This window comes from Trachurus trachurus, assembly GCF_905171665.1.
Source record: "Trachurus trachurus genome assembly, chromosome: 18".
NCBI lineage: Eukaryota > Metazoa > Chordata > Actinopteri > Carangiformes > Carangidae > Trachurus > Trachurus trachurus.
In genome coordinates this window covers 8,011,426-8,027,502 of record NC_139909.1, presented here as the reverse complement: position 1 = coordinate 8,027,502, position 16,077 = coordinate 8,011,426, and the positions used below count along the sequence as shown (strand labels likewise).

At 39.2% G+C, this 16,077-nt stretch overlaps 1 protein-coding gene and 1 long non-coding RNA gene across 2 annotated transcripts in view; one reads left to right on the top strand and one right to left on the bottom strand.

The window, feature by feature from the left end:
* LOC311002144 overlaps positions 1-16,077 on the top strand; it is a 475,958-nt gene that overhangs the window by 258,162 nt on the left and 201,719 nt on the right. The gene's annotated exons all lie outside the window — the stretch shown is intronic.
* ttc29 (tetratricopeptide repeat domain 29) lies at positions 1,826-9,995 on the bottom strand (the record flags this gene model as incomplete). Its single annotated transcript, XM_083992569.1, has 10 exons — positions 1,826-2,023; positions 3,079-3,168; positions 3,939-4,062; positions 4,173-4,264; positions 5,057-5,142; positions 5,653-5,865; positions 7,025-7,201; positions 8,616-8,779; positions 8,893-8,952; positions 9,895-9,995. The coding sequence occupies 10 exons, from the start codon at positions 9,993-9,995 to the stop codon at positions 1,826-1,828; spliced, it is 1,305 nt and encodes a 434-aa protein (XP_083848695.1).

The following is a 16,077-nucleotide window of genomic DNA, read 5'->3' as shown; positions in this document are numbered from 1 at the left end:
TGCCAAGAGAGCTCAGTGAGGACATTGTAAATGCCAAAAAGGAAGGAAAAGGACACAAAGAGGTGTCAGTGTCAACGGCGCTAAATATCATCAATATACATACTATAAACAATGTTTTATTTTTAAACACTATGACAAAAATTCAAATGAGCTACTTTGACAAATGACGTTTTTTATTTTATTCTATTACTGATACCGTAATAAATCTTTGTCTGTGAACCATCTGTTCTGTTTATTTATTTATCTTTTATCTAATTACGGGACAATCAGAGTCTGTGATCTGCTGCTGCTGCTGCTTCCACTTCCATCATTTCATCATCATTTAACTGTCGTGCTGCGTTTGTGTGCTCCGGAGAAAGTCTGACATCTCAAACAGGACTTAGATGTTCCTTTTACAGTTTTTCTCGATTGCTAAGACACATTTCTCGAAAGCTTCTCTCATTTTCTCTAAACTGTGAACACAAACCCCAATTTTCAAGCTACATTCACAAAACCTCAGACTCTTCTTGCAAAACCAAACTTTCACCTCAAAACAGTTCAATCTGTGCCCAAAACTGAACTCTGTTGTCAAATCGTGCCCCGAGTCAATCAAAATTAAAAACACTACTGAGCAGTCACTAAACACTACATAGAAAAATAGAGAACACAATGCTCAGCACATGAAGCTGTAGAAATAAATGTTTATCGTTCACTGTAGGCTAAATGCATGTTGCAAAACAAAAAACCTGTGAATTTACTGTAGCACTTCTCTCCTTCCCTTTCTTTCACCCTCCTCCTTCCCTCTCCACATCCATTTCACATCCATCCATTTCATCCCCTTTTCCTTCCTTCTTACAGTATTTTTTCTTCCCAGTTCATCCCTCCCTCCCTCCCTCCCTCCCTCATCCTTTCTTCCTTTCTTCCTTCACCCTGTCGTCTCTCATCTTCTCCTCTTGCAAAACAAAAAACCTGTGCATTTAGCACTTGTACATAGTACTGTAAAAAAAAAAAAAAGAAGTACAAAAACCAGAAATCTTGTGCATTTACACGTAGCACTTGTACAGTACAAAAACAAACAGAAATCCTGTGCATTTAGCACTTGTATACAGTAAGCCTACGTAAAAATAAAGTACAAAAGTACAGAAATGAGAAGTGCATAACTCAGCCACAGCATCATTTCTCCGTACTGGATCAGGCCACAGGACTTCATCCTGAACTGGCTTACAGTATATGTGCCCTCACATCATTGGACATAAGTGTGATCAATTTTGAGTTGTTGTGTTCAACTGGTGAAACTTGTGCTTTACTTGTGTTTGACTTTTACCACCTGTGCTCAGCATTATGCAACACAGGTGCATCACAATGAAAATGTGTTGGTAAGTTGTGTCTAAACAGGTGAAAAGTGCTGATGGTTTTGCCAAAAGAGAGACTGATTCAATCAGTGGGTTCAGGCAACTGAGAATTTGGTTCAGACAACAGGGTTTAGTGTTTTAGCAACTGAGAAAGTAAAACGAACCTGTTCTCATCTTTATTTCTCATATCTCTAATTATTTCTGTAATTTGGGCAGTGGGAGGGATTTTGTCGGCCGAGTGCTGCATTCACAGTCTCTCTCTCTGTTACCCAGGCTGAGACGAGATAAGTAGACGTCTTTCTTTTGTCTCCACGTGTTTTTAGCCTGTGGATTAAATGAGATTAGCTCAGATCACGGTGTGGGAATGGGATTAGGTGAAGCTGCTGCAGGTTTACACGTCTCTGGAATGACTGTTGACGACGAGGGAACGAGATCACATCAAACACATTTACTGTGGTGCTGGTGCATTGAAACAGCAGCAGGATGTTCTGGTCTCAGTGGTGTTCACCGGGTTCTGCAGAGTCGGGACTCAGACCTCCTCTTCCTCCTCCTCCTCCTCCTCCTCCTCCTCCTCCTACGGTCTCTCTGCGGGTCAACAGCTTCTGCAGGGCCGGGATCGAGCTCGAAGCCGACGCCACGCCTTCCATGTATTCAGCGATCTGGCAGCGAGCGCGAGCGTGACCCAGCAACACCTGACGGACAAATCAAGAGTGTGAACGACCGTCTGTTTTATCTGAATGACCAGAATAAAAACATTTTATCAGATATTTATTTGACCAATCTGGGAACTAAATCCAACACCAAGAAATGTCTTCACCATCGTGATTATTATTTGTGTTCTTTGTTTTTCTTTTGTGATTCTGTGTCGATTGCAAGCATTAGTTTAACCCTCCCGGGTCAAGGAGGAAAGAAAGGAAGGACGAAGGGAAAAAGGTAAGGAAGGAAAGAAGGAAGGAAGGGAGGACAAAGGAAAAGATAGAAAAGGAAGGAAAGATAGAAGGAGGGAGGGAACAGATTAGGTCAATTTGGTCAAAAAGGAAGGAAGAAGTAAGGACGAAGGGAAGGAAGGAAGGAAGGAAGGAAGGAAGGAAGGAAGGAAGGAAGGAAGGAAGGAAGGAAGGAAGGAAGGAAGGAAGGAAGGAAGGAAGGAAGGAAGGGAGGGAAAAAGGATTGTGGAAAGAAGGAAGGGAAAAGGGAAGGAAAGAAAGATGGAGGGAGGGAACAGATTCTTTCAAGAAAAGGAAGGAATAAGGGAAAGGGAAGGGAAGAGAGATGGAGGGATAGGGAACAGATCAGGTCAATTGGATCAAAAGAGGAAGGAAGAAGAAGTAAGGACGAAGGGAAGGAAGGAAGGAAAGAAGGATTGTGGAAAAAAGGAAGGAAAGAAGGAAGGATGGAGGAAGGGAACAGATTGGGTCAATTTGACCCAGAAGGACAACAGGAAGGTTAAGTAATTTGACATATTCATACATTTTGTTCAAAAAAAGTAACACAATAGTTACATTTCCTGGTAATTAGTTACTTTTATAACGTAGTAACTCAGTTACTTTTTGGGGAAAAGTGACTAGTATCTATCACTAATGACGTTTTGAAAGTAACGAGCCCAACTCTGGATGTTACACACCTTCCTAAACACAACGGTAACAACAGGTCTTAGTTCGGATTTAGTTCCCAGATTTTCATGTTTCTCTCACGATACAGCGTAAAAAAACAAAAACAATAATAAAACATCTTAAACTACATGAACCTGAGCTTTCTGCAGCTGAGCCACGTCGTCAGAGTCGCAGGCGACTTCATAACCGTGGAGGAAGAAGTCAGCGGCTCGTCTGTGTTCACCCTGCAGAGAGAGAGAGTCATTTATTTGCCATTTGCAGTTAATTGACAGTTAATTGTTTGAAAGCAGCTGGGATGGATTCACACTGAAGACAAAGGACTGTGAGCTAAATGAAAGAAATGTGTGTTTTAAAGAAGAGACTTTTAAAGGGATAGTTCAACATTTTTGGCAAATTGGCCCATTGCCATAATCCCTATAGTCTTAGCAGTAGGTTCGTTACCTTTAATTGTCGGTGCAAGCTATTTTTAGAACGGCGGAGCAGAGCTGTGAGCTGCTCAGAGCTACGCTACGGAGGCTCATGGGATTTCTTGGTTTCCCTCATCAAACTCATCAAATACACAATCCAACAACTCCAAGTTCTCATCAAGTAGTCTCTGCATTTCCCTCTAAACCAACTCTGTCTGGTAACGTTGTGTTATTATCTCATAGCGTGGTGAATGTGCAGGTCACAACTTGTCCACCAGAGCGTTTTGGAGTTGTTGGATTGTGTATTTGATGAGTTTGATGAGGGAAACCATTAGAAATCCCATGAGCCTCCGTAGCGTAGCTCTGAGCAGCTCACGGCTCTGCTCCGCCGTTCTAAAAACAGCTTGCACCGACAATTAAAGGTAACAAACCTACTGCTAAAGCTATAGGGATTATGGCAATGGGCCAGTTTGCCAAAATGTTGAACTATCCCTTTAAGCTGCATACAGCACAAGGAAAGAGAGAGAGTTTTATTGGTTTATTGGTGTTTTAGTGGTTAATAATCACTGTGTGTGTGTGTGTGATACCATGGTGAAGTAGATGTTGCCTAGCAGCAGGAGGGCGTCGACCTGGCTCTGGGGAACTCCTCCACTTTGACTGACGTCGGCCATCTTCTCCAGACAGCGGATACTCTCCTCTATATTTCCCTCACTGTCACACAAACACACACACACACACACTGTTGCATGCACACTCCTTATTTCTGAGCATGTGTGTGTGTGTGTGTGTGTGTGTGTGTGTGTTTGTGTGTGTGTGTGTACCTCTCCCAGGACTTGGCGATAGCCTTGTAGGTCTTTGCGAGCCCACGTGTGTCCTGCAGCGTCCCGTAAATCTGCAAACCAGTGCTGAAGAACTGGACACACGGTTTCATCAAGACGACGTTAAAGGGATAGTTCACGCAAAATTCAAATTTTACTCATTATCTACTCACCCTCATGTCGACTAAGGGCTGGGAGAAGTTTTAGAGTCCTCCGTGGCTTCTCTGAGTTACAGCGGGGCTCCGTGCAGCACTGCATGTCCATATGACGGTTGCGAACGGAGCTCACTTTTCTTCGTCCAAAAAGACACACCAAAAAACATCCAAATACCTCCATAGTGCTCATCTGTAATGTCCCTCTTGTATTGAAGCCCCGACATGAGAAATTGTTCCGAAAAAAATTAAATAAGTCTGTATTTTAAGCTTGTTTCTAGCGGAAGCTCCCAGTGTCTCAGTTCACTGCTCTTCCTGTGTCAGTGCAAATCGCGCGAGATTCTGGCAGAGCAACACTGGGAGCTTCCGCTACAAAACAAGCTTATATATATATATATTATAAATATAGACTTATTTAATTTTTTTCGGAACAATTTCTCATGTCGGGGCTTCAATACAAGAGGGACATTACAGACGAGCAGTACAGAGGTATTTGGATGTTTTTTGGTGTGTCTTTTTGGACGAAGAAAAGTGAGCTCCGTTCTCAACCGTCATATGGACATGCAGTGCTGCACGGAGCCCCGCTGTAACTCAGAGAAGCCACGGAGGACTCTGAAACTTCTCCCAGCCCTTAGTCCACATGAGGGTGAGTAGATAATGAGTGGAATTTGAATTTTGGGTGAACTATCTCTTTAAAAATAATCACAACACACACACACACACACACACACGTACCTTTCTGGCCCTGTCCTGGTCTCCTGAGCGCTGACAGGCGACTCCCAGCCGGTACGTTGCCTCCCCTTCGCTCGGTTTGTCTTCGACTGAAACAAACTCCGGTCACTACACCGTGTTCCTGACAAACCGACCGACACAACGCTGCACTGCAAAAACTCCAAATCTTTCCAAGAATATTTGTCTTATTTCTTGTCAAAATGTCTCATTTCTAGTCAAAACTAATCTCTTTCCACTTAAAATAAGACTCATCACCTAAAAATTTACTTGTTTTTAGATAATTTTCACTTGTTTCAAACACATTTGCACTTGAAATAAGTAGAAAAATCTGCCAGTGAAAGCCCAGTTTTTTGTGCTTGTAATAAGAAAGAAAAACTTGCTCCACTCTCAGATTTTTCTACTTATTTCAAGTGAAAATCTGCTTGAAAGAAGTAAAAAGTGTCTAAAAATAAGCTACTTTTTATGCGAGGAGTCTTATTTTAAGTATAATGAGATTTGTTTTGACTAGAAATAAGACAAATATTCTTAGTGAGATATTTGAGTTTTTGTAGTGTGATGTGTGTTTGTTTGTTTGTTTGTTTGTGTTGTTGTGTTTTTACTCTCGGTGGCGACGTCGTGGCTCCGGTGCAGCAGCTCCAGCGCCTCAGCGTGGTTCCCGGCGTCCAGCTGCTCCTCAGACAGGTGGTTGTAGATGTGGCAGAGCGTCAGACGGGCTCGGACCCTCAGCGGGCGGCCGCTGCCGTCCAGCCAGCCGCCCGCCTCCGCCTGCTCGATGCCGCGCTGCGCCTGGTGCAGCGCCGCCAGCAGCTCGCCTGACGGGGCGGACCAGATTTATTATGCTGATCCATATTTTAGAACAGGGGTTCTCAACTAGTCTCACTCTGGGACCCACATTTTCCCATGGTCATTAAGGTCGCGACCCACTTTTATAGAATTCAAACCAAGATTAAAAAAAAAAAAAGCCTTTAAAAACTAATTTTGCTCTTTATTGAGCAAAGTGCATTTCAGAGCACACAAATGAAACTGAGGAGGACCATGACAACTGCATGTAAGTGAATACAAATATATCAAACTGCACAAAATGGAGACCAACAAAACGATATATTTGACTTCTAATGCATCTCTGCATTCAGAGCATGTTCACAAAAGTGGATAGATATCAAATTGCACAAAATAAAGACCCACAAAACAAAACAAGATTCACTGCATTCAGGCCACATTAATAAGAAACTCATATCTTTGCATTCAGAGCAAATAATAAGAAACTGAGGAGGAGCATTACAGCTGCATGTGTTCACATGACGTGTGCCTTTCAATATAAGTTATTTTTCAAAATAAAAGACATGTCCAACATCAGATGTGCATTAAATATTATTTACTTTTTTGATCAGTTGTCCGCGACCCATCCAGAACGGGTCCGCGACCCACTTTTGGGTCCCGACCCACCGGTTGAGAACCACTGTTTTAGAACATCCTTAAAGGTACATTGTGTAGGAATTACTCCCATCTAGCGTTGCGGTTGTATATCGCAAGCAACTCAGTCGTATTTTTCATGCTGCATTCACGTGAAATTGGGCAGACGGCAGGCGTATTAAGTCCCAATGGTTTTATATATACAGTATAGTGTATGTGTTATTATGTTTGGAAATAAATGAAGATATTGTTGGGGACAAAAGAAAAAAAGTGCATTTATCCGACAGTAAATGTCATAAATTGCTATTTGAGATTCACTAAAGTGCATCATCAGGCTGTATCTGTCATAAGGTGCTATTTTAAAGTGCTTCCTGTTCATCAATCAAAACTGACACAATGGTAAGAAAAAACAGTGAAATATGCCTCATATGGCTCCTTTAACTTCCAATATCATGTGTTCATGTGTTACTCTGTGTGTGTGTGTGTGTGTGTGTGTGTGTGTGTGTGTGTGTGTGTGTGTGTGTGTGTGTGTGTGTGTGTGTGTGTGTGTGTGTCCACCTTGCTGCAGGTAGAGCTCGGCCATGCAGGCCCGGGCCTCGGTGGCCGGTCTGGAGTAGCCGCCCTGCTCTCTGTCTGCACAGCTGTGGTAGAAGTGTAAACTCAGCCACTGATCCACCGGAGCCGAGAACAGCTGAGCCAGGAGCAGCCGCTGCTCACACACCTCGGTCCAGGCGCCTGCACACACACACACACACACACACACACACACACACACACACACACACACACACACACACACACACACACACACACACACACACACACACACACACACACACGTAGACAACAGCATGAATCCAGGTGGAAACACATTCAGTCATATAAACTGTGTACAGTCTTTGCCATCTCCCTAGTTCATGGTATAGTTGTACTTTTTGATCTGTTTTATATTTATTTTTCTATTTCATTCATTTATTTCGTTAATCTTCACCGTCCATTAATATCTTCAAAACCTGTCTCTTTTCCAGAGCATTTCAAAAACATTACAAAAACAATGTTCTTTCTCTGTGTTTTTTCCCTCTCTTTTTATATTATTTTGTCATCGTTGTTCTTGTTTTGCACATAATTGTAAAGCAGCATTTGTTGTTATACATTTGTTGTTGTTAAATGTGCTCTATAAATAAAGCTGACTTGACTTGTCGTTCGTTTTTTTCCCCGTCATTTTTATTATTTTTATTTCAGTTTACTAAATGATTTTTCCTCTGCTAGTCTTAGTTTTTGTCAGAGCCATTGTTCTGTATATTGCACAATAATTTAGATTTGTTGTATTTATCCTGATTTAATATAGTATTTGAGGTTATAAGAATGCCTATTAGTTAATAATAACTGCTCTCCTCTTATTGGCTGAGGCGTGTGTAACGTGATATGTGCTGCGTACTTTGGTTTGGTTGTGACTATGGAGACGAGGATGTCACACTAGTTTTTGACCGTGCTCATGATTATTGCCCTTTTTTGGATTGCTGCTGCACAGTTTTTTATTTTGATGTAACTTGGACAGTTTCAATAAAACCCTTGAAAAAGAGAAATGTGGATTCTCCCTGGTGTTTAGTTTTTAGTTTAGTTGAATTTATTTGACAAGGGACAGTGTACATTAATAAAACATTGTAAAAAAAACAAATGTAAATGCACCCGAGTTAGCTAAAAAAAAAAGCTAGTTTTCATCGCCAGTCCCTCTGCCTGATTAAAAAGAGAGAGAGATTTAAAAAGAGCAACAATGAGGAAAAATACCAAAGACACATTCGGTACACATTAATAAATATACATTTGTAAGACAATAACACACATTTGCGATGGCAAAAGGTAGTAGCGCTCATAATATAATCAGTTCTTAGTGCTGCCGTCATAGGGCATCAGCAATACATAGTATTAAGGACCAGGATTCATTAAACGAATCACTATAACTATCTGGTTACTACATATAGGAAGATACATGACAGAATACTCACATTTTTGGCTGTCAACAATCCAGTTCTTTACATTAACTTTAATGTGTGTGTGTGTGTGTGTGTGTGTGTGTGTGTGTGTGTGTGTGTGTGTGTGTGTGTGTGTGTGTGTGTGTGTGTGTGTGTGTGTGTGTGTGTGTGTGCACCTCTCCTCTGTGCCTCCTCCGCCCGGCTCAGGTGCAGACTGATGGTCTCCAGTCGACCTCCCTGCTCCTCCAGTGGAGTCTGGAGGTTGAGAGCTGATCCGGGTTTAGCTGCCGCCCGGTGGCCGGCGTGAGACTCACACAGAGAGACCAGCTCCGAGAACGTCCTGACAGAGACCACACACACACACACACACACACACACACACACACAATGAGGAAGAGGAATTAATAAATAGATTAGATCATATCAACACGGTGTCGTGGTGCAGTCTTTAACCTGTGGTTTCCCTCCTGGAGCAGCTGCACACAGATGTTGTGATGGACGCTGTTTCTGAACCTGGGGGAAAAACAACAACTGGAAATGTCAGAAAACAACAAGTCACAGCATCAAGATGAAACTTTTGCTTTCACTTCCTATCAGCAGAGGGAGCTCTAACTTCTCTACTCTGTGAACACACAACACATCCAGTTACAGTTTCACAGAGATTTTGATTCTGCAGAGTTTTTACTGAACATCGGACAAAATAAAACACTTCAAACATTAAAAATCTGTCTTCTTCTTGTCTGTGTTCAGGCCTGGTTCAAATATATTAGTTGGTTTGAATTGTTTGTCAGTAAATATTAAAGTTTAATGGAGTTGGTTTTATATGTTTGTCAGCGCCATAGTGCAGAAATGTGACAAAGTGAGTAAATGTGTGTATATGAATTTGGATTTGTGTGCATGTATTTAGGTTGGGATGTATATTTACATATGTGTGTGTGTATATATGACTGTATATGGGTTGTGTATAGAGGCATATTGGCTGAATATGAATGTATAGGTCTGTATATATGGGTGTATGTATGTCTTGATAAGATTTTTATATTTCTTTACATACATATATCGATATATTGATAAGTAATATTGAGAGCAATAGAGGATAATATGATAAAAAGGACAACGGGTAGGATCATATACGTTTTTTTTTACTCCTTCTACTCCCTTTCGAGCATGTTAAGACTGTTGATGAATATAACTAATGCATTTTATTTAATTTATTTAATTTTTATTACTATTTGTTTTGTTTTTGTGTTTTCATTTTTGTTTTTTGTTGTTTGCTTTGTCTTTTGTCAGTCTCTTTTTATACTACCTTACATGTTTGAAATAAAGGCTTAAATAAATAGATAGTTTTTAGCTTTTTGATCATATATTTAACTTTAAATAACAATAAAGTAGAGACAGACAGACTACAATAGGATATAATACAGCAGTGTTTTTTTGTGCCAGAACTAAACTCACTCTGCAACGTCGTCCCTGGAGAGGATCTTAGGTGGTTCATCCGTGACCGATACGAGCTGGTAGGACTTCTTCTTCCTGTTACCCGGCTTCGTCCTGCACATCGACTCCAACACTGTCAAACTTTTACTCTTTTACACATCACTGTTTATTTCAGGACAAATGCAACTCACATTTAAGGCACAAAATCCATGTTATAATAAAAAAATATATATAAATACAGTACAACTGTGAACATTTTGAGTGGATTATGTTTATGATGAGCTGTGTTGTTTCTTTTTAAGCGCACCTGGTCCAGTGTTGAGAGCTTCTCTGACATTTGTTGTCTTTTGTGGCGGTGGTGGAGGTGGAGGTGTGGTTCATCTTCACCTGTCAGTCAAACTACAGAAGACAATAATCATTTTATGTGAATACATTTGTTATAAATAACTATATTTTGTTGCTGTGTAACTGAAGTAATTAAAGTTACTAGTTACAGATCAATTATTAGAGCCATTATTATCAGGTCGATTTGAAAATATTTGAGCATCTTTATCAGATAACTTTCCTGATGTATCTGCCTTACAAGAACACTTCTATCAATTTAATTCATTTATAACTATAGGTTTATTTGTATTGTACCTTTTATATAGGCCTAGTAACTCATTTGTACTTTGCACTGTCTTTGTTGGGTTATATGACTTTAAATGGAGGGGGATTTACATGTTTCTTTTCCCTTTTTATTCTTACTGTAATGTTTTACTGTGCTATATGAATAAAACATAGTATTATTATTATCATTATATAGTTGAAAGCTCAGGAAGCTGAACAAGACTGAACTATAGCCTAATACTAAACTTTATGGAATATAAGTCTTAATGATACAGGTCACAGCAACTACAGCAGCTAAAACTAATAAATGGACATGAGTTTTTATCAAACTGTTAAACTAATAAATTAAAGATAACATAAACTAAGTTACGTGTTATTTGACTGAAAAGAAGCTAAAGTTAGCTTTCAGGACTGATGCTAAACAAACTTTATAAACAATATTCCTCAAAGTAAAACTTGTATTTAAACCCATTTAAGCCTATTTCTTTTATTTTCTACCTTGGGTAACGAACAGAAACAGAAAAAAGACCCAAATAAATACATAAATAGAAGAGAAATGTGAACATACCGGAGCTAAAAGAGAGAAAAAACTTGACGGTTTCTCTTCGTTTCTTTTTTCTTCTTCAGCCGTTGATAAATCCAGTCGAGTTTCGCCGTCACCATGACAACAACAGCTGCAACAGGCCGCGTCCCAACACTGTTAAAACCGCTGAACTCGGACCTGGCTGCGGCCGCGTCCCATTCCGATGTTAACTTAGTGTTAAATACGTGTTAAATAACGTAAAAAACCTTGTTTTTCCACCTTAAACTGATACATTAAACCTTCAGAATCTCTTCCATGTTGTGCTCTGGTGTTTGTTTGGTCTGACTACACTTCCCATAATGCCTCACACCACAGTTATGTGCAATACACCAACATTATTCTGGATAAAAGGTGACAACATTTCTTATTTTATATCAACAACTACATTTTTTAAAACTAAATTGTAATTATTTGTATTTTATGTTGTATAACCTTGTTTTCCCACCTTAAACTGAAACATTAAACCTTCAGAATCTCTTCCATGTGGTGCTCTGGTGTTTGTTTGGTCTGACTACACTTCCCATAATGCCTCACACCACAGTTATGTGCAAATACATCAACATTATTCTGGATAAAAGGTGACAACATTTCTTATTTTATGTCAACAACTACATTTTTTTAAGACTAAATTGCAACTATTTGTATTTTATGTTGTATATATTTCTTAAAAATCAAACCAAACAAACACTAAAACATAGAAGGTGACGCTTTTAATGGTTGAGAGGTGACAATTATGCTTATCTAGTCTTTGTGTGCGTGTCTACACACAATGGCATTATACCCGCTTCCCCAAAAATTTAATTAAGCCAATACAAACGGTCATAATTGGTTAATATTCAGCTCAGAAACATAGCGAGGACGTTAAATATAATGGTGGTAAATGACTGAAATATCTTTTACTACTGTAATGAATATGGGAATGCCAAAATAAAGAGGTGAAATAGCTATGTCCTTTTATCAAAGTTGTTTATCAAGGTGATTTTGCAGTTTCCCACACTTTAGGACACATATACACTGACTTTTTTTTTTTTCTTTTGCTTAAAAAAATCTCTATGTGGACCCCCCCCCCCCCTCCCAATATTTAACACAGTCTACATACATGGGAGCATCTGCATGACAATAAAATTTGATTTCCTGTTGGATCAATAAAAAAACACACCTTTTTATTTTCCTTTTACAGATGTTTGACATGTTGTTTGCAGTAAAAACTTTTCCATCTCACCACAGCTGGATGGAAACTCTATGTGGTGGTGGACGTGTTTCTCCCCTTCAAAGAGCCACGGAGTTTCTAATAAAGTTTCATGCTCAGGGTGGAAATCTGCAGCAGCTGAGACCGATCCACCGTTTCCTGCCTTTTCCTTGTTGCACTTCTTTTTTTTTTCACCTCGGTCTCCGACTCTGATCTGCTTCTGTTTGTTCTTCTCGTTCTAATTGAGCTTTAAGTGCAATTTGTTCATTAACCAGCGACCGCTTGGTTCTTGCATTAATGTTTTAACATGAACACAGTTGTTGATGTGACGCCAAACAGTGAGTCGGTTTCTACCTCATATAAAGAGATTTATGACATGAGGCCCTTTGCAGTCACAATATATAGTTTTAATCTGTGCAATAAAGTCAGGAAATAGTAAAATAAATGTAATTTAACTTAGAAAATAAATCCTCTCATTCCTCACTGAGACCTGACCGTCTTTGTTCAAGCTTTCTGATCGTGCACTGTGACAGTAAGATGGTAGAAAGTGATATAAAAACATGTTTTAGAGATAAACTAATGGAAACAATGCATCGACTTTGGATGCATCGCATTAAAATCTACTATTGCCTTGCTCAAGGGGCTGACTGAGCACGGCAGTGTTTGTTGAGAGATCCCATAATGTGACTGCATGGCTCAAGTCACGTACGGCCTTCATTTGTTTATCTCTGTGTTTACTGTAACAAACAACACACACACACACACACACACACACACACACACACACACACACACACACACACACACACACACACACACACACAAACACACCACACGTCCACCCACCCACACTCAAGTGCTTCAACGCAGACTTCTTTGTAAAACCAAATTTAGCTTTGACATTGATGGAATATATTTCAAGATGACTCATTAATCAGTTTAATGGGTCAAATACAGAAAACACTTTCGCATTTGCTAAAAAAGAAGTTTGATATTGTCAGGAACTCAAAGGCAACACAATACAGAGTCAGAGGGTTTCAGGCAGAATCAGGGTCGTTTATTCAAAAAAGGTCAAAACCAGGAAGTCAATCAATCAGGCAACGGTACAAATCCGGCGGGCTAGCTCAAAGGTCAAAAATACACAAAACTGGTCACACGAGGAATACTCAGGGAGAATAATGCTGGAAAGCTCACAACGACACGAGTGGCAATCACACAAGTGGGAAACTTGACAGGAAGACAGGGGTAGGACACAGACTTCAAAATAAAACAGGAGATGAGACAAAGACAGAAAACTCAACTAAAAACTTAACAAAAAAAGACAGTCTTATGTCTCGACCACATTATGTTATTGACTTAGAGTGGGGCTATCTTCAGTTAAAATAGTCATATTAATGCTAAGAACTAAAATAACAACAGCAGCTTTTACAGTAAATATGACTCAGTTACAGTAAATGGCTCAATTATACAGAAAAACCAGGCTAACTTTAGCCACCAAACTATTAGTCATCCCTGACCGTGTCAGGCAGCTGCAGTGAGATGAGTTTTATTATTTATAGCCTATAACTTTTAATATTTGCCAAGAATTTGATTTGATTTGAAAATCTTTAATGTCTCCGAAGGGCAATTTGGTTTGCAGAGTAGAGTCATCACAATTACACCAGTGCATCGTTACCAATTTACAGTAAAAATCCAATGGCAAATGGAACAAGAACAAGAATGAGTTATATATTCTCTAATATATTATATATTTGAAATATTGTTCAAATATTTAATATTGAACTATATTCCTGTCAATAGCAGTTTGGAACTAGTCCAGTTGGTTTTCTGCTGTTTTGCTAACCCTCCTCTGCTCCATATGCATTTGTTTACAACGAAGCCGGTGAGAAATCAATCCGTGGAGCGGTGGATAATAATAATTAAGGTACAAATGTAGCAGAGTTGAGTTTAAAAATCCTGCATATTTCCCCTTTAAAGTATTACATATCCCCAAATTGTTTTCTGTAACCTATGTGCAAAAAATAATAATGAAAATATTGTGAAAATCTTACATAGGTGCTTTTAAAAAAAAGTCTCTTTGATGGCTGAGGTTGTGGAACAAGCTGTTTAAATCAGAGGGAATTAAAAAAAACAGAACAACAGTAAACTCTCTGCGCAGTAAACTGAGTCTGGGATCACTGGCGTTCAAACGCTCCAGTAAAGTCAAATTTGTCGTTCAAACACAGCAATAAATTTTACTGCCTCAATTTCCACAACATTGTTTTATAACTACATCTTTAGTGGGGAAAAATGGGTTAAGACTGGCTTGGTTTCAATTAGTGTGTGTGTGAGTGTGTGAGAGTCAGATAATAAAAGTTCAGAGTCTCCTCATGCCTAAAGTCACTGTGACTTCTTTTACATTTCTACTACAGAATCATTGTTATACATTATCTTAGCTCTATTATAGATTTATTATTTATATTTCCTGTTTTTATTTTCTCATTAATCTTGATTATTTACTGTTACTATCATTATTATTATGAGATGGGGGGATAAAGAGGATGAGATAAGGAAAGAAGAGAAAGTGTGAAGAGACATCTGGTGAAAGATAGACAGGAGGAGGAGGAGGAGGAGGATGGAGAGGAAATGAAGAGGGAAGAAAAGTGAGGAGGGGGTGAGAGTGGGGGCGTGCGAGCATTTACGGTAATCAGAGAGAGAGAGAGAGAGAAAGAGAAAGAGAGAGAGTAAAAACTGAGCTCCGTCAGTGACTCTTCATTAATTTTGTCTTGACTGAGCAGAGCAACACTTTTCTTCCTCTCCTGAAGTGAAGTTTGGATTTAAGTCAGATCAAAGACAGAGACACAAACAGGTGAGTTTTTCTTTTTCTTTTACATATTTCCTGTTATGTCAACATTAATTTGTAAAAATTTGAGCATTGTATCTCTTTAATTATAGAGCATAATGTCATGTAGTCTTTGTTCCAATACCGTATGGCTGCAAAACTATGAAAAAAAGTAACAGTACTATATATTTAGTATTATACGCTGTGTTCAAGAAACGATTTAGATCTTATTATTCTAAACTACACATGTGCTTTTAACTGTCGGGAAGTTACGACCCGTGAATGTGAAATAGTAAAACAAAAGTTTGTAATAAACAGGTTGTAAAAAAACAAAACCAAGCTGCCGCCCAAACTCTGTTAAAAGGCCAGTTATGAGCTGCAGTGAAAGACGTCGTCACTTTATCCTTTCACTTTTTCACTTCAGTTCCACTTCTACAGCTGAATACATTCCTGTTCTTTCTTTTTTAAACTCTGAAGCGACCCCACTGCCCACGACCAACGTCAGAGTTTCTCCCAAGTGACCTATGAAATATTTGAATATACTTCCAGAGTTCATGATGAGGGAAAAAAAAAAATCAGTTCAGATCTCAAAGTCTGTGTCATTTATCTGTTTTTTCTTTCTTTCTTTCTTTCTTTTTTTGTTCTCCAGAACCAAACAAGTTCGATATACCTCCTCTGCTCTGCACCGGTCTTCTCCGATATCAGACATGCGAACCTGAAGAACTTAGTCCAGCTCTTATTTCTGGAGTTACAGCAGCTTAGGTTTTAGAAAAGGTTCTTGAACAAGCTGCAACCGGTTTGGTTTGGTTTATTAAGATCCCCATTAGCTTTTGCAAGGCAGCAGCTATTCTTCCTGCAGGTCTTTTCATTTTCATAAGTGACAATACAAACCAACTACAAACGACACATACTGTACTTAATGCATTGAAAACAAAAATACATACAGAAGACACATTCTTAATACATACACATAGGCCTACATACAAAACATCCAAGACGAAC